The 21515-nt window shown below is 38.6% G+C and overlaps 1 protein-coding gene across 1 annotated transcript; it reads right to left on the bottom strand.

Moving 5' to 3' along the window:
- Nucleotides 1-548: 548 nt before the first annotated feature.
- topbp1 (topoisomerase (DNA) II binding protein 1) lies at nucleotides 549-19840 on the bottom strand. The gene is made up of 28 exons (XM_015395830.1): nucleotides 19527-19840; nucleotides 19261-19360; nucleotides 19015-19149; nucleotides 18324-18467; nucleotides 18027-18208; nucleotides 15580-15773; nucleotides 15316-15492; nucleotides 14525-14691; nucleotides 13946-14109; nucleotides 13544-13788; nucleotides 13140-13465; nucleotides 12778-12950; nucleotides 10634-10845; nucleotides 8711-9024; nucleotides 8434-8619; nucleotides 8200-8315; nucleotides 7564-7687; nucleotides 7291-7449; nucleotides 7100-7181; nucleotides 6832-7024; nucleotides 5846-6075; nucleotides 5613-5755; nucleotides 5445-5538; nucleotides 4219-4382; nucleotides 3261-3389; nucleotides 2910-2999; nucleotides 1043-1204; nucleotides 549-747 (listed from the first exon to the last, which is right to left on the bottom strand). The coding sequence occupies exons 2-28, from the start codon at nucleotides 19345-19347 to the stop codon at nucleotides 628-630; spliced, it is 4512 nt and encodes a 1503-aa protein (XP_015251316.1). The 5' UTR covers nucleotides 19348-19360; nucleotides 19527-19840; the 3' UTR covers nucleotides 549-627.
- Between the last annotated feature and the right edge of the window lie 1675 nt (nucleotides 19841-21515).

Genomic DNA, 21515 nt, shown 5'->3' on the forward strand with positions numbered 1-21515 from the left:
TGTGGAACCAACTACCAGTTTTAGTCAGTGAGGCCGACACCCTTTCTATTGTTAAAGGCTAGGCTTAAAACTTTCCTTTTTGATAAAGCTTATAGTTAGAGTGGCTCAGGTTATCCTGAGCTATCTCTATGGTTATGCTGCTATAGGCTTAGACTGCTGGAGGACATAGGGACCCCTTTTTCATCTCTATTCTTCCACTGCAGAATTTGTTTGTTTGATCTCTCTGCCTTCTCTCATAGTAGCTTAATCTGTTCCTGTCCTGCTTGGTGAGAGGGATTGCCTTCGAGTCAATGCAATAAACTGGTTTTCCTTAGAAAAACTTTGAATCAATTTGACTGTATGATCTGGTTGAATTGTAAAGTGCCTTGAGATGACGTGTTGTGAATTGGTGCTATAAAAATAAACTGAATTGAATTGCACCCAATTACAAACCATGATTCAACATTTTCTGTACAGCATATTTCAGCCATCATCACTGCAGACTCAGTGTGAACAGCAGCATCTGCAATGGTTGAAACAGAGGCAGGAGGAAAAAATAACTGGTGCTAAATTTTATTTCATTTCATTTAACAAAAAAAAATATTATTTACATACATTTTTTGTACAATTAAAACAATTACAAACAATTTAGTTCAGACGGCTCCTCTTCAGCCTGGAAGTGTCTGCTTCTACTTTCCGTTTAGTGCCAGGAGCTTCTTCAGGAGCAGCTGCAGTCAGACAGTACAGCTCGATCTGTGGTGCTGGTTCCTTAAATATTAGAAAATAGGAAGGATTGAAGAATAAAAAAAAAAAAAAAAAANGTTGGTGTCAATGTTTTAGTTCAAAGGGCTTTACATTTAGTGCCAGGAGCTTCTTCAGGATCAGCTGCAGTCAGACAGTACAGCTCGATCTGTGGTGCTGGTTCCTTAAATATTAGAAAATAGGAAGGATTGAAGAATAAAAAAAAAAAAAAAAAACAACCTAAAGGTTTGTCAGATATCTTTAATTTAAAACCTTTTGGTTTACTATCTATGTAGATAAAACACTTCAACAGCGGAATCACCTGCATGAGGTAATCTGCAATGTACTCTGGTTTTAAGCATGTCACTCCTTGTGCTGTGGCCTCAGCTACATCCACTCTGAAGTCTCCAGGTTTGAGACGACTGAAATCTGCAAACAGGTGTGTGGTCTCTCTGTACAGCGATGGGGAGGGACTGGGCAGCACCTGAGGGGGAGAACAGATTTAAAAAGACGCAGGTTCTTCAGATATGGAGATGATTCTCTAGGACACGCCCCCTCCTCATTTGCACAATTAGGCAGAAATGCATACGGAAATGTAAAAAGGGCAGGCAGAAATAAATAGCGGCGAAGAAATAACTAGGGTAAAAAATACAAGAATAAAACAGACAAAATTATTATAACATGCACATAAATAAATACTTAAAAATATAAGTAATTAAAAATTAAAGTTGAAGATATAAAGGACAAAAAAATAACTAAAGAAGCTAATTAAGAGTTATATACATTTATGTCTCACTGTATAATTTAATTTCTACTTTACAATTAATTGTATGCTTATTCATTTATTGAGCATTTATTTATTTCTGTATTTATTTTTAAATATGGCAGAGTTGGTCCTCCATATTCAGAGACCTGAAAGTCCTGAAAGACTTGATAGGAATAATGATTTAATTTCTACAAAATGGAAGAAATTTGGTTTTCAGTTTCTTTCTTGATTCCAATTAATTCAGATTTTACATGACGTTGTTTTAGTTTGCACTTTGGAAAGATAACCTTTCAGTTCTTGCTTATATCTTAAATTACTGAGATAAACTGAACTCTACAGCATATTAATAAATACGATCTAAATGGAGTCTATGCTGCTGACGACCTGGAGAACCAGAGCTTTTACGCCCTAAGTCTCTGGAAAATCTTTCTGTGAGATCTGCTTGAACCTTAAATGAATTAAACTCTAACAAGAAAAGGAAAAAGTCATATTGTAAAAATGTTTTTTTAATTCCAAAGAGCACAGCCATAAGGTTTGTTGGTTCTTTGCCTTCTATTGCTCATTTTATTGCTTATACTGTCATTTAATTTTTTCAGTTCTTGTGCGGCACCTTTGTTTTTAAAGCGCTTCATAAATAAATGATGAAAACATAATCTGCCAGCAGAGTTGTAGTGAATTTAGTGTAAATTTCTGTGTAGGAATTGGATTCGCTGGTTGTGTTAATACACTAATTTAAAGTAATGTTAGCTTTGAAATAATAAAAAAAAAATTACTGAATGCAGGACTGTGTTTATGAATGTGTAACAAACAAAAACAGGTTAATGTAAGGAAGCTGATGGACGGATGCGTTTTGCATTAAGACCATAAATAAGAATGTAGTAAAACAAAGAAATCAAACCATCCTTTATTTGCTTTTCAAAAACTTCTCTAGAACCGGTAAACACTTCAGATAAATTGCAAAATATTACTATTATTTTAGTATGCCACAAAATGTTAATGATGTATTTTAAAAATATTAAAATTTTTAAGGTTTAGTCCGAACGTTCCAACATTAATTCAACTTCAAAGAGGGAGAAAACCCACCTGTTCATTAAACTAAACCTTATAGTCTAGTTTAATAAAGCTGCTATTAGCTGGATTTTTTAAAGAAAACTGTTGCCATCTCTGGTCTTTGTCACTCCTTACAGTCCTGCATAGATCCCTTTATGCTGTCTGGACTTTCAATAAGATCAAAGACACTATGTCGTGTTGAGATGCGACAGAAGAAGCCCTGCCTGCCTGCAGAGCTGCTGTAACAAACTGTGCTAGCTACAAAATGTGCTTTCAAAGAACTTTCCAAACCAATAGAGGCGTTTAGCTTGGTTTGGTGCAGGGCTGTGGGTTTTGGCAGCATGTGGCTTGTAGAATAAAAGCAGGGACAAACCTTGGCTCCACCAGACTGCAGTAACCGCCTGAAGCCTGACTCTCTGCTCTGGTCGATGTTCAGCATCACAGTCCAGCCACTGAAAGCTCCCTAGAGAAACAGTATTGCTGAAATCAATAAACACTAAATGACCCAAAGCAGATATAACCAAACACTAAAAGTTTGTTTAAAAGTGTTGTTACAAATAAATGTAGAAAATACAGATCTTTCCTAATCTGTGGTATTTACAAGCCTCTTCTAATAATCTCTATAAAGGCTGATCCCTGGTGTTCAGAGGAAAGGCATTTCTCATTGGTAGCGACAGCATTAATGAGACGTGAACTCGTTGTTCTGTTTTGATCCCGTACGTACGCCGTGTTCTGAGCCTCCCTGCAGAGCTTTTCTCCAGCGCATAGCAGCTAAGGCCAACCTCCTCTGCTGAGAGGTGATGGAGGGCAGAGCATCCAGGATTGAGCTGCTGCCCCATTCATAGTCGTCCTCCTGCATCACAGGAAGAAACGAAAAGAAAACCAGACTGAGCAGAAATAATATCCTAATACAAACAAGTAAAGGAATCGTATCAACTAACCAGAAGATGACCTGAAATAGAAAGTTAGCTTTTTTAAGATTAGAATAAAACTGCTTAAAAAAAAGAAATTATAATTTTGTGGCTTTCTAAGTTTCACTTGGGTTCACTGACATTTGAATGAAGTGGAGGCAGTTCAGGAAGGAGAAGGAGTCTGTGCCCAAGAGATTAATAGCTTTTGCTTAGTTAGTCATTTTAAAGTCCAAAACTAAAGTAAAAGACATCTTCATCATTCTCTGGACTTCATAAGTCAGCTGAATAAATGAATCTTTTAACTTTCTATTTATTTTTGCCACTTTTAGACCTTAGAAGAACATCTACCTCTATTTTATGGAGTGTGCCTTTGATAACCAGCTAAATAGCCGCGGTTGGCTGGAATCTGGCCTTGAGTTTGACTCGTGTTCCAAGACCCACAGAGGAACAAGTCCTGACCTGTTCCAACATGAGCTAAAAAGGCCACTCAGGGAGGAAGAATCCATCACAGCAAAACAACAAGAAAAATCCAGATCTGTTTGGATATGATCTCAGGGACAAAGACAATCAATTTTGGAGAAAAATTCTGTGGTTGGATAAAACCGAATACGTGTTTAGTGATGAAGGTTATGGCTTTAAGAGGAGGAAAACAGGAGAAGCACACCAGAGCTGTGAAGCTCAGAGGCAAAAGGATCAGGTTTTAAATAGTTTTGCTGCCATCATGGCCCAGGAATGATAAATCAACATAAAGCTGGCTTTGGGAGTTCCCACCTGAATGAAGTGACCCACTGAGCGACAGGCCTCCAGGTACGAGCGATGCAGGATCCATTTGCCGGCTGCCATGGCGGCTAGATACTTCTCGTTACGCAGTGGACTTCCTACGATGATGTGGGAGCAGCTGGGGTCAAAAGACTGCTTGTCCAGGACAACGCCCCCTACAGGACCACAAAGAAGTTACAACAAACTGGATCAGTGAGCTGCACTACGGCTAGTGATGTGATAACATGGAATGGCTGGAATCTACACAAAAACACAACCACAGGGATTTTTGTGAATGTGTATATGGTGCAGAGGTTGAAATTAAGAATTTCCTCTCCAATGCAAACAATTTGGAAATTATGCACACAGCTTTTAATATATAGATAATATCTTAGCACTGTTAGCAGGTTGCATCGTTAGCATGAGCCGTCTGAAATCTTAACCAAGCTTCTGGTATTGTTCAGTTTGGTTATTTTATCAATTTTCTTTTTAGAAAATGGCTAAATACATTCAGAGGGGTTGATTTTATGTCAGACACAACTTTTAGCTAATTTAATCGGTATCGGCTGATGGCTGCATGCAATGGCCAATTCATCAGTTAATTGCAGCCATTCCATTGCTGCTCCCTCTGTTAGCTCTACTCTGTTAACATTTTATCTGATTTGTCAATAAATGTTTATTTCTGCTTAAACTGAGACTTGTTTGTCACCATTGTCATTTATTATGTAAGTGAAAAAGAAAACAATATAGGCTCTAAGAATCAGCCCATAAATATTGGCATCACCTATCAGGGATCGGTTAGACTGGTGTCAAAATAATCAGTATCGGCCTTTAAAAAACCTGTAGCGGTCGATCTCTACTGCATATATAGTCATGTTAAATAACATAGAATAGTATGTAAAGTAGTTCATTTTGTTCTTTACTTAGAATGCATTTTTTTTTATTTTTTGTTCATTTTAAGTTTAGTAATTGAAACAGGATTTTTAAGATAAAAATATCAAATGAGACGAATAAAAAAAAACATTTTGAAAAAAGAAAAAATGGCTTAATGAATGGGATATCTGTGTAACTATTTTGAAAATGTCAATTCTATTTTACATATATTCTAATTTATTAAATGAGAATGTGTTACTTAAAAGTTGGTAATATTTTAGTCAGATAATCATGTTGCATGAAATGGTATAAAAATCAGCTTTTTAATATTTTGATGTTTGATCACCAATAAAGGTGAGACTCACCAAGCTCCTCTATGAGATGACTGTAATCAATGCGCTCCTGAGGGCTGAGGGATGACAGCTGAAACCTCGGCGGCTGTTTTTTCTCCTCCTTTTCCTGATAGAAATGAAACAACTTCACCGATGCAGCAGTTTGGTTGAGACAATCGGTAAAGTTAGAGTAAACGTTACCTGTGGCTCTGGTGCTGCCAGTGGTTTGGGGAGAGGGAAGGCAATGCTGGGAGCTTTAGGAGTAAGCATGTCCTCCTCTGGATCCTCTGATGGAGGCGATCTGACCTTCTGACCCATATGCTGGTTTATAACATCACAAGCAGCTGTGTGGAAATAAAAGGAGAAATCCAGACATCAAGTTCTACTTAATTTGTGTGCTTGCAGTGACTTATTCCACTGGAGGGGTCTCTCACCCATCTCCACCAGCTCAGAGTCTGTCATGGAGTCCTTGAAGTGTGGTCCATTTTCTGCAGTGGGAGGGGGGGCCGCCACGAGGGGCTCTGAATGCTGAGACGGACTCCCAGGCCACTGTAGATTATCAGCCAGCTTGGCTCTCTCCTCCCTGGCTGTAGGATCATCCCAAACGATCTGCTCACTCTGGGAAGGCTCAGTGTTTACGTCCATCATCGTTTCTCTAGAAACCCTGGAAAACAGACACATCAGTAACGAACAGCAAAGGGTTTAGATCCATCGGTCTGTTGAGAATCCTCCAGGCTCCTCTCTGTTATCTTATTATATATTATCCCACATTGATTACATCCAACTTCAGTGTTTCTATACAATGTCTATTCTAAAGGAATGAATGACAGAAATTAAGCAAAGATTAAACTAAGAACTTTAACCCCATTTCAACAGGGATCAATATGAGGTTTTGATCAGTAACTGATGATATAAATCATGTGATTAAGGAGAAAAGTTAATGACTTCTTAGGATCTGTTTCAAACAGAAGGCGAGGTATCACTGCCTCTGTTCTTTTCCTGCAATTTATACCAGAATTAGTTATGAAATAGCTGATATAATTATTAGGGATAGCAGCTCATGAATCAAGAGCGTATTCAGCTCTGATTGGTTAAAAGCCAGGTGGGATCCTAGAAGCAATCAGAGAATGATACCAGCAGTTCATATTGCTTTTTATGCAAGATTTCTAAAAAAAAAAAAAAAAAAAAAAAGAAAATCTGCATCAGCAGGTCTAAAGTTAAACAAAGGTTCTAATGTTGTATGAAGATATTCTAAGGAAAAAAAACCTGTGAAATATCATGACTTCATTCATTAATGTAAAAAGCAAACTAACCTCTTTCTATGGGAATGAGATATTTCCTCCTTCCTTTTAGGTTTCCTTTAAGCCAAATAGCTCATACTCATAATGAAACTTCTTTATTTTGTAGTTTGGTTTCATACCTCAGAGCTTCCAGGGTCCGTCTGCTCCCACTGCGTCCACCCCGGCCCCCTTCAGGCGTGTTTGGACCCGAGTCAGTGAACCCTGATCCCATCCTGGCCAGTCTGACAGAAGTCCGCCTTCCCGTTGTCATCTTGGTGGCCGACATGATCTCCTGAAGCTGTCTTTGCAGGCTCTCTCTCATTTCCAAAGTGTCTGCAGAATGAGGCTTTTAATCATCACTTTCCTCTGAGAACGGCTCAGAGGAATCACACAACGGCTCCACCTCACCTCTTTTCTCTGGGGTTTCACTTGTCTCTTCTCCTTCAACCGGATGTCCGACTGTGCTTCCCTCTGCAGCGACTAGCTCAGACTGATAAATAAACAAGCATATGAATTTAGTTATTAATAAGAGCGCCTCAATAGACACATAATCCTGAAGCAGGTGTTCAGATTAGGAATCGCTGCACATCCAGGCTAACCTTGTTGTTCCTGGATTCAGCTGCTTCTTTGAGTTGTGTTCGGGTGAGAGGGGGGGACCTCTGGGAGCTGCTGGGGATCTGGCTCAGGTTCAGACTCATCTTTGGGTTATAGGTGAAAGGATACAGAGACTCTGGGACGTGCCTCTCCTCCTCAGCACACTGCACAAAGGGAAAGGATAAAAAAAACGTTGTCTAACGGGAATTTCCTTTGTCTTTCTGAAATAATTCCCTCGGTTCTCCTTTAAATCTAATTTCTACTGAGTGGAAACTTACGGCGTGCAGCCAGTGCTGAGAGACCACATGCAGTCCCCTCTCCTTCACTGCTTTGTATTCACGTGAGTTATCCCCAACACGACCCTGGTAGATGTAGTGGGTCACTGTATCGTCGCAGGCCCACCTAACAACAAGATAAAGGCCATGAATGGTGATAAATCAGCAGTCCATCAACATACATGTTATTCTAAATACAGAATAGATGACAAGATGCCAAACAGAGCAAGAAGAGCTTTAGTGTCTGACTGCAGAGGAGTTCAAGCTCTAAAGAGTTTTTAAAAAGTTGGGATTTCAGGAAAAATATTCAGCAAAGTGCCTCGTTTATTTTCTTCAAACTGTTAGTCTTTTTATCCACTAAAAAGTATTTAAATCAAAGATTTGATTTTACTAAAAACTTTCGAATTACGTGACAACAACAAAAATCCAGCCTTTTTTACAGACGTTTAATCTGCAAAAAAGACTAAATAGCCCTAGCTGAATTTAAAAGGCGATTCTGATGTGCAAAAATGGAAGTCAGGAGGATTATGCGTTTTATTCCTGTGTAAAACTGACTTAGAAATCAATAAATATTATTGCATTGATATTTTTTTTAAAGAAACTTCCCCCAAGGGTTCCTTCACAAAAACATCTTAGTACCTGAAGTCAGCTCCAAGCGAGGCAGCGATGGCATTCAGCTCACTTTGCATTTTGATCAGTTTCTTCCCCACACAGATCACAGCACCACTCAGGGGTCCAGAATCTTTCTGTGGGATCTTTGTTTGAACAAAAAACTGTTAGAAATTTCCCTGACAACTACATCGGATTCACTTCCTCAGAGATTTCTGAATGTAAACGTCTGAAAGTGGAAAACCCATCTGAACCACGGTCTACCTCCTTTTTTGTTTCCTGTGCCAGCTGGGGGCTGGCAGAGACCTCCTGCATCTCTAAGATCTTGTTGCCTGAGCTGTTGGCCAGAGCAACTCTCCGGTTCCTGTTGATTACATCAGTTAGTGGAGTCTCCACGCTTTCTACAGGCTTCGATCTTCCATCAGGCGTCTCCAGATCTCTCAGCGTCTCCTAAGCACACATTCATTCATCTATCAGAAGGAGCTCTTGAAACTTAAAGCTGGAGGATCATATTGTGCGATCACAGCATTAGAGTCCTGACCTTGAAGTTAAAAGACGGCCTGAAGAGATGGTCTCTGACCAGGAATCGAGAGGGGGTGTCCAGCTGCAGGGCAGGTTCCTTCTGGGCTGGTTTCCTTCTGCCGCCCTCCTGGTTCTGTTTCGGAGTGTTCTGGTTTTCTTTGGGATTCTCATTCAACAAAGAACAAGCCACTTTGCTCTGAACGCGGCCAGAATCAAACGGGGTGACTGCTTTGCTGCTCTGAGGACCCAGCAACGGCTTCTCAACAGAAGATCGAGCTGGGTGGAGCTCAGCTGGTTGCTGGGATCCACTGACAAAGCTCTCTTCTTCTCTCTCTGTGGGAGTGGAAAATACAACAAGAGCAGAAAAGGAAGGCTGTAACTAACAGATATTGACAAAAATATGGTATTTTATTATCAAATTTTCCATTTCGTACTTAAAATACAATTCATGGGTGAAATATTTGACTTAGTCATATTTAGTTTATAACGTTACAAATTCAAGTGTGAACAGGTTTAATGGGACAGATCAACAGAAAATGGAGCAGAAATTAAACAGGAAATGAAGCATGGCTTTCATTCTAGACCTTATTTATTCTAATAGAGATTAAAAAAAAAAATTCACTCACCTTTTGTTAGAGAACAGGATCTCAACAATAACATAAGGACATGACTCTTTTAAGCCTACATAAATTATGGTCATGACCACGGGTTTTAGGAAACTAGTGAAATAATACCTCAAGCTGAATGAAAAACAACACAGAAGTGAATCCCATCAGACCATTTCAGATCGAGGAGTGAAAATCTGGGATGATTTTATTCCAGATTAACATGTGGAGGGAGACTTAAAATTAGCTATTTGGCCAAACAGCATGTGTGCCAAAATAAATAAAACAAAAAAACACTCAACATCAGCCTGATCACACCCTGCATGGTAAAACATTGTGGAGGCAGCATCATGCTCTGGGGAAAACCATGTTTAGAGGAAGAAAAAAAAAGGCTTAATCTGGGGCAGATGTCCACTTTCAGTCTCCAGACACAGCCTGAGCTGCAACAGGACAAAGGCTGCAACTGTTGGATCCATCTAGGTTTATCAATCATCAACAAACTGACTAACTGAATAGTTGTGAACAGGAAAATAATAAAATATTCCATATGATGAAAGAACAACTAACTCAGAGCAAAAATGAAGCCTAACCTGTACTTGAACAGGGTTCACACAGGAATGAGTAACTCTAATTTAAAGCTCTTGGAAATAATTTTAGGCAGTTCCACACAAAAAAAAACACGCGGAACAAGTTACATCTGATAAAATATTTTGGATGAAAGTTTTTTTTTTTTTTAAATAATCACATTTAATGAATTTTATTGCCAATTAAGGCCTTAATTTAAAAATAATGATTTAATGACTTTTAATGACCCGCAGAAACCCTGTTGAATTTATAGAATATTTTTACATGCAAGGTGAAAGGCCTTCTCTGTCATCAAATGTTTAAGTATATGTTAAATTACTAACAGCATCTGTTTTGGGAATAATCTGGTAATGGAAAAAAACTGATAGCTAGATGAAGGATAACTTCAGTAAATAGGAGAGTTCAGATCAAAGTATCCATGTGGGAAAATTATCTAAATTTCTGGCCCCTTTTTAAATCTGAACTTGAGCTATTTCTTTTATGAAAAATTTAAACATTTAATTCTCTAGAAGTTAAAAGCCACAGTACTAAGAACTGATCCTCTAAAAAAATCCCCACTAATTTTCCTCAATTTACTTAAAAAATATTAAAAGTTAAAGACGTAGCTAAGATTGTAACAAGACAGAATGTCAAAACGACAAGGAATACTCCTGAATCCAATTTTATAGACCAATTTTACTTCATTATTAAGTTCCAGCAAACATTAAAATAGCAGATTTGTTCTAGTCATCTACAGGGAACAGGAATATCACCTGGAGACAAGGGGAGATCCACCAAATATCTCTCCTCCGCCGCCCTCTTCCCCGTCCGAGCAGACTCCAGTATCCAGTGCATGGTGACAGCAGGAAGCCCCCACTTCTTAGCTGCCTGGTACTTTGTTCCGTCAGGAGTCTGTAGCACCAGGTGAGTGTTGGCCAGCATGCCTTTCTTCTGGTTGGCCAGGCGCACAAAGTAATCCTGGACACTGCAGCAGCAATGGGAGAAAGTTTAAAGACTTAAGAAAGCAGGATGTTTATCAAACAGCGAGAACACCCCAGTTAAAAGCAGTGTGCATCAAACCACATTCATTCAAAACTTTTCCTTTAATCAGTTATAATAAACATCAAGTTGATCTGATTGAACACATTCTACAACTTAACATTTGTGACATAGAAAAGAGTCAACATTAATTCTTGCACATTAAAGATGGACTAAAGAGGTTTATTTTTAAGGCCAATGACGATACTGATTATTCTGACTTCAGTTTAACTCATTTTTGCTGCCGATCGTTTTAGGCAGAAATGACGCTTTTTCTTCCTTCATTTACAGGATAAAATGAAAACCCTTAATACAGGTCTCGATTCAAGATAAAAACAATTAAATTAGATTAAAAGTTTTTGTACCCCCTAATTAAAGCAAAGAAAAGTCGGCAGCAGTAAACTGAATATTTTTATAGTGATAGAAAAAACAGCACCTACTTTAAACCGTTAGAACAACCACTTTTAAAGTGCAAATATTTGAAATGTAGCTGAAAAAGAAACCTCTCAAACTGGGTCATTTATTCAAATAATTTCTACCACGCCTCCTTCAATTACACTTAGCCACCTGTAGGAGGCACTGCACCATTTGGGAGAGAGAAGATTTTTTTAAGCCATCCTGCCCAGCTCTGGTTCCTATAGAAGAGAGCAAATTAAAACTAAAGGCAGGGCTTTATTTAAAAGACTTAGAGCGCTGTCGCACGTTGCCGATTTAGCCAGCGTATGCCTGACGTCCCAGAATCTTATAAAACACTAGCATAAACTGAACTTTCTATGTATTTTTTTCAATTTTGGGCGTATACAAAGTGTATTTATTCATAACAAGTCCAGAACTTATATCCAATGACAGCCTAACTTATGCATAATGCACGGCAGATTAATGCCCATGAAATGCCACAAGCCAGTGTCCTGAGGGGAGAAGCGATGCACCTGGAGGCGCCCGGCCTCTATAAAAAGAAGTCTTTGATTGTATTAATCTAACTGCTGTTTACCACCCACCAAAAAAAAAAAAAAGAAGAAATAAAAAGAAAAACGAAAAAGAAAAAGAAGAAGGTTTGCAGTGGCAGCAGATTCAGCGTTATGCCTGCTAGGAAGTTTGTTGGTTAGAAAGACGTTCAGCGGTCGTCTGAAACACTTAAAATACGTTGGAGACGAGTTCCTGATTTACGCATAAGTTATGCACACGATACTCATAGGTTTTAGAAAAGCTAGACACCATGACTTCTGAGTAACTTACACTTAACGTATGTCAACGATCAAATAACTTACCTGTAACTTATGGCGTTAATATGAGCATACCCTGGCATACGTAGGGAAATTTTGAGCAAAATATCCCTACGTATGCCAGCCCGACATACTTGCCGTATGTTGACGTATGCCAGCGTGTTTCAGCGTGCTCATAACTTATACAAAACGTACCCATAACTTATCCAACATATGCCAGCGTTTTTGCCAGATTTTCATACGTCAGATACACGCTGTCTAAATCGTCAAGGTGTGACTAAACCTTTAGATTAAGGACAAAAACATTTGCAGCCAATTTATTGGGTTTCCTTTGCTTCTCAGTTAAATTGAAATATGAATATTTGTCAAATTATATGGATAAAATGTTTGGAAATAATTATAGACTAATTTTACTAAACAATAACAAGAATGCGGTACCTCTTATATAATAATAACACAATAAAACAATTCCTCTTGTTAATAACACACATTAGAGTAGCCCCACATATGTCATAAGTCTACTTTAGAAAGCTCAAACAGTCCCAAAGAGGCCAGAGAGGCAGTCCTAATTTTGAACAAATAAACTTCATATAATTATTGCCAAATGAATGTAAGCATGGTAAAAATCTGCCACAGTAGTAAATTTAAAGACATACCTGGCTCCAAGATGCTTGGCCAGCTCTACCAGAGACTCCCTCTCTGCCCCAGTAAACTGACTGACTGAGAGGACGCAGTCTGTGAGAGGAAAATATCCCTCCCTCACAGGAACAGGGGTGAACAAAGGGTTAGAGGACAGCGGCAGGAGGGACTCCTTCTCCACACACATGGCCTGCAATCAATGGAGAGAAAAAAATGTATGTAACTCTGAAGAATTTTCCTCATTCTGCAGGACAAAAAGGAAAAATAACATCCCCAGGGTTCTTCTGAGGCTTTCATGTTACTGAAATTATATTGTATCGATTGAAACTAAGAAATAAATCACAAAATAAGGTTTGGACAAGACGATGCGAGTTCCTACCAGCCATGTATCAGTGACCACCTCATCCACGGTGGCCTCCACTGCACATCCCAGCTGAGGGACCACAGCAAAATCTGCTACCGCTCGATGGCGGCTCATCAACACCTTCCCTCCTTGCTCCTTCACCAGAATCGAGAGCTGAGCCTCTGCCTCTGAATCAAAGCCAACAAGCAGGAAAGATCTCCCAGAAAACAGGCCGTCCTGCAGCAGCGAGTCTGTCTCTGGTCCTCTAGTGTGGTTGGGGGTCCAGGATTCAGGTTGAGGCTCTGCAGCTACACTGAAGGACTTTGTGTCGTTATTCTCTGGTGCTGGTGGTGGCATATCGACTTCAAAGATAAAACAAATGCAAAACTTTAATACTCTCATCCACGATTGAACTGATGTCTAAAGCAGCAGCTTCTTACCCACTGTAGGTTCATCGTCCATGTATTGTGAAAGAAGATCCTCGTCTGTTATTGGTTCCCTGGGAGTGCTGGGGTTGGCGACGGGTGGGCCGACTGATGACCGCGGTCTGGCCAGGCGATGAGCTGGGACAGACACAGCAGCGGATGCTGGAGGAAGACATTCAGGATGGAGGTATCCCTCTTCTGGGAGCAGAGTGCCTTTGGAGAAGCAGTCCAGCAGCCACTGCACTGTTACCACATGTGGCCTGAAACGTTATACAGGAACAACCAATCAGAACCATTATTTTATGGTAAATATGAACCCTTTTATTGCTCTATTTCTAACAATTTGAGAATTTAAAACCAAACATATTAAAAACCAAAAGAACAGAAATCTGAAAAATTATGTTTGGAGTTTTAAACCTGTGAGTAGCTGTGGACAGAAATTTGCGGAGCTCCTGGTCCACTTCCCTCACGACTACATGAGTGAGATCCTCACTGGGCTGGTTGAAGCGCAGGCCTCCAGCAGCGTTAACCAGCCGCCGCAACTTCTCCAGCTTCTTCTCGGGGAAACCACTTAGATACAACTGTGAAACAGTGAAAGCATGAAGGTCAACGCACAGGGTGATAACCTGGGAGGTTTCTAAAGATGTCTTTCTATCTGCACTTTAATCAGAACATCTGCAAAAAAGGAGGTAAATGTGTTTAAACACACGGGCCTTTACACTCATTAAAACTATCAGCCTCATTTCCCGGTCATTTTGACAACTTTCAGTGCAACCAGTGTTTGTACTGAAATTAGCTGGATAGAAACCCAGAGAAAGGAGCCCAGATTTTAGCCAAAGGGCCCTCTATCATAAAAAAGTGAATTAAAACAAACTAACAAACATGTGTAGTGGCTTAAATTTCAGCATAGAGAAGCACAAAATCACACAAAAATATGCGGGCAGGAACCTGAAGCACCAACTGTGTCTAATCAAGATGTGTTTCTCTGATGATTACCTTACAGCCGTCCAGCACATCATCAGCAGGGCACACGGTGAGGTCTACGCTGTCTATGGGATCGGGCGTCTCCAATCGACTGGTGGTGAAATTGGTGAGAGCAGTGTCGTTTACCGGCACACTAGTGCTGATGGAAATGTTGCTCAGGCCCAACAGAGATGATCCATCTGCAGAAACAACACAACATCATCACAGACAGACCTCAGTGATGGCTCAGAGCCCATTGTAGGACAATGGTGGCTAATCTATAAACAGATGCACCAATCAGTCAGCTGGAAATCAAAACTGGACTTTATTTTTTTCTTGGTTCAGATTAGTTGTTGGCAATTCCAACCATCAATTGAGCCTGCAGGTTATTGACATAATAAAAAAACAACAGAGAGAAACAGGGAAAAATAAACAACAACCTTGAACATAAATCCTCACTACAGGGGTAATTTAGAGTAACGGCCTAATTTTGGACTTAAAGAGGAAGCTAGAGAGCAGAAAAACAACCCTCACATGCATAGGGAGAAAATGCAAACCCCAAGAAGAAATAATTCTTGCTGCAAGCCAACAGTGCTACCCACCAAGCAAAGTGACACATTTTCTCTGAGTTTCTAAAACAACCCATTAAAAGAAAAGTAACAGGAATATACTGTGTGCCCTTCTTTAATCTGTTAGTTTTTATAATAAAAAAATCAGAAAGAGAAAGAATAGATGCTGACATCAGCAAAGTAACATCTGATTGGTGTATCTTTGTTTCTTAATACATATAAAGTGAAAAGGTTGCATGAGAAGTTTGCAGCTACCTTCTCTCTTGCTGGTGCCCGTAGGAGTTGAAGTGTGAGGCCGACTGGTTGATGATGCATTCCTCTGCACCTTGTACCTGCTCTCATCCTGACAGAAGCCCTTCTCTATGCTGTCAAACAGCCAGTGCAAAGACACACAATACACGTTCCACTTCCTGGCACATTCATACTTCTGACCTGCAGATCAAATATATCCTCTCAGCACAACAACAAAAGCAACAAAAACATGATTTAAGAACAAAACTGGCGGCCTCTTAACCTTACCTGTCGGTTCACTAACAATGAGGTGTGTGCACTCGTTCATTTTGAGCTGGCCGGTGTATTTGGCGCCGTGTTGCTCACAGAGCCTCTGCACCTCTTTGCGCTCCGTGCCGGAGAGGCCTGTTACACAGACGGTGCATCCAAGCAGGACGGGGCACAGGTAGTCCTCAACGGGCAGGTCTGTGTACCTGAAAAGGCTGGAGAGGAGAGTGCAGAGAGATTTGGCCGTGAGACAGCACCCTGCACTTATTGGGATCCTTGATCAAGATGGAGCTGCTGTATAGCCTCGAACACAACAAAAATATATATTTAGAAAATTAAAATCACAAAACTCTCATATTCAAATTAGGTGGAGTTATCTGGGAGGATAAAATATAATTCTGAAAAATTAACATTTGTTACTGGGATTCATAGCTATTCCATTGGTAACTCTGACTGAAGCAGTCTTTATTGATATTTGATCAGAAATCCCCTGCTTCTTGTTAAATGGGATATAAAAATAAGATGACACAAAATTACCTCTTTCTTCAACAAACTCGTCAAAAAAGGAGAGATAAAAGAACATGCCACTGATAGATATAAATGAGCTTTTTAGCTACAAATAATTCAGTTTTTGTAACAGGAAACAGTAAACATGTGATGCTATTTCTCTTTCTCTTCAGAAGGCCCTAAAGATTCAGTCATTCTTGACGCGCTGAAATAAGATGCATGGATCCAACATCTGCAGCTTTTACACTCTGTGTGGCATTTTTATCCCCGTACCTTCAAATTCTTGTCAATTCTAAGGGGTGGAGTTTCAACAGATTACAAGCTTACAACATCACACAACACAAAATGGAAAGCACAGCTGTTTCTAACAATTTCAAAGCCTCGTCCGTCATCCAGGAGTAACAGTGATTTCACCGATCTGTGGAACGTAGCGATATTTATGGGCAAAATCAAAAGAAGTCTCTAGATGTTTCTGTTTGCAAACTTTCGCCAGTAGGAGCTTTCACTCAGAGGTGCCTGAGTACTAAAGCAAAGTTATTTGGCTACGCGGACATCATGGAAGCATCATGCAACAAAGAGCCTCATCAGACTGGTCCGTGTCGTGAACACCAAGAGATTTTTTTATCTAGTTCAATAGATTATTTTTAATTATCTAGTTCATTGTTGTTTGTAATTAAAGTTATTATTACCATTGCCAAGGAGGTTAAGTTTTTAGTCAAGTTTGTGTATTTGTTTGTCTGTCTGTATACAGGAATTCTTGATAATTTAAGAGTGGATTTAAATGATGGAGCAAAAATACGTAAACTTTGGTGGCAATTCACATCATAATCTGGATGCAGGAATGTTTTCAAATATTCTATAACATTTTTTGGCATATCAAGCCGTTCCCTCCTAAACCAGAGGGTGGCAGAAGCTATTGACGGCTTCAGCATCGGACCCAAATTAGTCCAGATGTATTATACTGAAGACAAAAATATAGGAAAGCTGAGCCCTGCCTCGCCTGAAGTCTCCATCTACTGATCAACCAAGAAAGCAGAGAGAAAGAAGAAGGTGAGAGCAGAACAAACACCAGAGGCTGCAGACTCACACTTTGCCTTATTTAAAAACTTATGAAAGGATTTTAAGGAAATTGTTACCAAAGATGCAACTCATGCCAAAGAAATATTCATTGAAATTTTGTAATGATCAAGATTCTGTGTGAGTTTTAGCGTAGTGCTTTTCTAGTTATTATTATTGGGTCTTTGAAAAGGGTAAAGATCCAGAACATATGATCAAATCCAGACGCCAAGCTTCTTTAATGACATCTCTTTGACATGTATAACCATTAGTTCAAAAGGGTGACAATCAGCGGTTTATCAGTTATTATAATTTTGCCACAAAGAAAAAAAATGCTTAAAATGTTAAAGGAAAAGTACTGTAAAGATGGGTAAAACTGTTTTTTTTATTGTCCAGTTATCTATTATTTCCAGCGCTAATTAACAAACCATTTTGTGACAGGAACGTCACTTTAATGAAGCAACAGGGTTCAGTGAGGTGCTCACAATGGATGGAAGATATTTACTTAAAGTCTTATCAAGATGTTTTGTTGTTCTTTAATGATAAAAGTGAGGATAAAATACAACATTCCTTACTCCTTTCCAGTCTGCTTAGGTAACTGTATGGCTGAATGTCTCACAAATCATAGCCCCATAATCACAAATAATGCTCTTGAAAAATATGCAAATTTAAAATGAGCTGTTCCATTACAACAGATAAATAAGTGAGATTTTTTAGCAATAAACACAACACAGTGATCACATTCAATTATATTCTTCATATTTGTCAAGCTTCCCAATTTAAAAACAAGAAAGAAAAGAAACAAAAAAAAATTTTTGTTGAGTTTTTATACATCAATTACGGTATTCAAACATGTTTTCAGAAGATAAATCAAAATTCTTATCATGATGAGAAATAGTGCTTACCTATCTTGTGATTTTTCCCAGCAGGCTTTGACCCATGTAGGCAGCAAAATTGGTTTTCCCAGGTTGGCTGCCACCAGGTATTTTTTGCTTCCTACCTCCCCGGCAATCAGGTGTGTGACAGTCACATTAAGGTCACAATAGACCCGCCCACCCATGAGCTGCACCAAATCCATCACCTCAGCCTTTGGAGAGACCAAACAAACCTTTAAATGTCACATTCAAAAATTCTCTTTCCATGCAGTAAGAAAATGAACCAAAAAAGGAGCTTTTTCAAAAAATAAGACGATGAGAACCAACCCGAGTTGCTTTATCCAGGCTCGTGCAGGATATGGTAATATCAGCCATCGCCATATTATACACTGGTTTTTCTGCTTTTGGGACACAACGCTGTTGCTGCAGGCAGTGCAAAACCACCAGTGGACTCACTATTCTGCAACCAAGCTGTATAGCAAAAAAAAGAAATGAGACCAATTAATGAGTTAGAGGTTAACATCTGACATGATTTTAAAAAGGCAATTTTTAACACTGCTGTAATTTCATAGAACCCTTTTAACAGTAACATTTCTTGGATTAAAATTACAGAAAATGTGCTGGATAGTTTCTCTTGGTTCTCAGTGTTCTTCTCTCATTTGCTGAAGAACACTGCCTACCAGCTGACTGAAAAAGGCTAAGAAAAGAAAAGAAACGTGGAGAAAAAAAACTCCCTTGACCACTAATATTCTTATTAAAACATGAGTCAAAATCAGAATTGAAAGGTGTCATCTCAAAGAAAACTAGAGACCAACATTGGTAGCAAAACAGATCATAACAACTTTCAGGTAACAATTAGAAGATGCTTATTCTGTAGTAGCTAATTTGCAAGTTAGAATAACACAAAATATGTTATTTCTAACATTGTAGTTGTAAAAATCAATATGATACTTCAGCAGCAACATAAATACTCATAGACTTTATAAACTTGCATAATACAAACAGATTGAGTTCAGACCTTTTTGCAGTGCAGGAAAGCTGGAGTGGTGAAGCTACTGAAAACAAACAGAGAGCTGTCCTTCCTATCCATCTGTAACACTTCTTCCTCCTGGATGGTTTTTAAAAACTTCTCTGACTGCAGCTCCAGAATGGCCTATATAAATGTGACTCACAGTTAGAACTTCAAACACAATCAATTAGATTAAAAAAACAAACAAAAAACATTTACTCAAAACGAACCAAAGTATAAATCAGCTATATTTACCTTATATGCTTTGACAGCATGCTGTGGTTTAGAGCCTTTGCCTTCCACAAACTTCACCACAAAGTCTTGCTTTACAGCTGTAGACATTTTGAACTTGTACCTGAAGGATGAGCAGCAAGGAGACTCTTGACATGAGTGACAGATGTCTCACTGGACCAACGTAAAGTTATTGTTCCTTGCTAAATATGAACAATAAACAAGATATTGTATAGCTTAACATGAACCAAAAGCTAAAATTAATCTAGTGTTGAAACTGCACCCCCTACCTCTCGAAGGACTCAGGCTGTTTGAAAATATATAGACATATTCTGTACTACAAAATAAATTAACTTTAACGCTAGCCTTTTACTCCGTACCAGCTTAACATTCAGTGTCGGCATCTAGGTATAACCATGACAATCTAACCACTTATCCGTTTAAAATGAATGAGTCTAAACTATTTAAAAGGCTTTGGACCGACACCACCAATACTATAAGCCCAGTTAGATAAAAACACATATACTGAAAAGGGTCGTATTCATAACAGTTTCCTAATTGAACTGGACATTTTTTGTTTACACTATTCGCGCCTTTGCTACAACTTCCGGTGTAACGGGCTAATCCGTCCGACCGGAGTCAAGATAATGCGTCTGTAGGTCCGCTGCAAGTGTTCAAATAATGAGATGGAATATTTCTGTTGCTGCTTACCTATCATCAGTGGTGTCAAAAGTACCCACATTTGTTACTTAAGTAGAAGTATAGATACTGTAGTATAAAAACACTCTGGTAAAAGTTGAAGTATCAACTTNAGATAAAAACACATATACTGAAAAGGGTCGTATTCATAACAGTTTCCTAATTGAACTGGACATTTTTTGTTTACACTATTCGCGCCTTTGCTACACTTTCCGGTGTAACGGGCTAATCCGTCCGACCGGAGTCAAGATAATGCGTTTTTTAGGTCCGCTGCAAGACAAAATAAGGAGATGGAATATATCTGTTGCTGCTTACCCATCATATTGATTTTTACAACAATAATGTTAGAAATAACATATATTTTTTAATTCTAATTTGATGCAAATCAGTTACTACAACTACAGAATAAGCATCTTCTAATTGTTACTGGAAAGTTGTCATGATCAGTTTTGCAACCTTTAGTTTTCTTTGAGATGAAACCTTTACATTCTGATTTTGACTCATGTTTTAATGAGAAAATGAGTGGTCAAAGGAGGCTTTTTTTCCACGTTTCTTCTTTTTTTAGTTAGCCTTTTTTCAGCCAGCTGGCAGGTAGTGTTTTTCAGCAGATGGAGAGGGAGTAACTGTTGTCTTGAAAAAGCTAATTTTAAATTTTAATACTTTTGTGATTGTGGGGCTATGATTTGTGACACATTCAGCCGTACAGTAACCTAAGAAAGACTGTAAAGAAGTGATGCATTTTGTTTTTTATCTCACTTTTATCACTAAAGAACCAGGGGTAGTACTTTCAATATTCAAAACATTTACATTTTTCATAGATTAACAATTACTTGAAAACAAAAACACTGTGGTTAATTATACACATCAATATACTAACATCAAAGATAATAAGTACAGAATTCATGCTCTTTTCATAACTAGATTTTTTGTTATATAGGTAAAGAGAAAATGCAAGTCAGTCTTTATTTATCATAGATAAATACCTATTCTAATAAAAACGTTTAAAACATTTTTTGTAGATATTAGTGCTTGTACATATCAATTTAATACATAATCATTATTGATAAAAGTAGGTAAGAAATGACAATGGAAAAGATGTTCAACCCAGAACTTTATCCACAAGAACTTTTATCTAGATGGATGTTTAAATATATGCATCTATTTGTTAGTAAAGGCTGTAGGAAGGTATAGTTTGTCTTTATTTGGAAAATATGGATGTTGTGGTCGTTCATTTTTCTGTTGGATTAGTATATATTGACCCTAAGGTTCTGGTGCTGATCCGCTTTCCGCCACCCCTCAGTGTACATTGGTTATTGCCTGGCCACCCTTATAAAAATATTCTGGCTACGCCTCTGTTAAGAACTACAAAACTTCTTGATAAGACTTTAAGTACATATCTTTCATCCGTCATGAGCACCTCACTGAACCCTGTTGCTTCATTAAAGGGACGTTCCTGTCAGAAAACGGTTTGTTAGTTAATGGTATATATATTTAAGGAGATTTCTGGAAGATAAAAAAGACAGTTTCACCCATCTTTACAGTATTCTCCTTTAAAGATTTTAAGTATTTCTTTCTTTGTG

Source organism: Cyprinodon variegatus, unplaced genomic scaffold (genome assembly GCF_000732505.1).
Source record: "Cyprinodon variegatus isolate N-32 unplaced genomic scaffold, C_variegatus-1.0 Scaffold762, whole genome shotgun sequence".
NCBI lineage: Eukaryota > Metazoa > Chordata > Actinopteri > Cyprinodontiformes > Cyprinodontidae > Cyprinodon > Cyprinodon variegatus.

Bases quoted from the DNA above. Each gene is read 5' to 3' on its own strand.
- topbp1 (XM_015395830.1), bottom strand. From the start codon at position 19,347: ATGTCTACAGCTGTAAAGCAAGACTTTGTGGTGAAGTTTGTGGAAGGC. The intron at 14,692-15,315 runs GTAGCTGCAAAC...TTGTTTCTGCAG, and splicing joins GGGCACCAGCAAGAGAGAAG to ATGGATCATCTCTGTTGGGC. The intron at 5,756-5,845 runs GTGAGAGACCCC...ATTTCCACACAG, and splicing joins CTCTGAGCTGGTGGAGATGG to CTGCTTGTGATGTTATAAAC.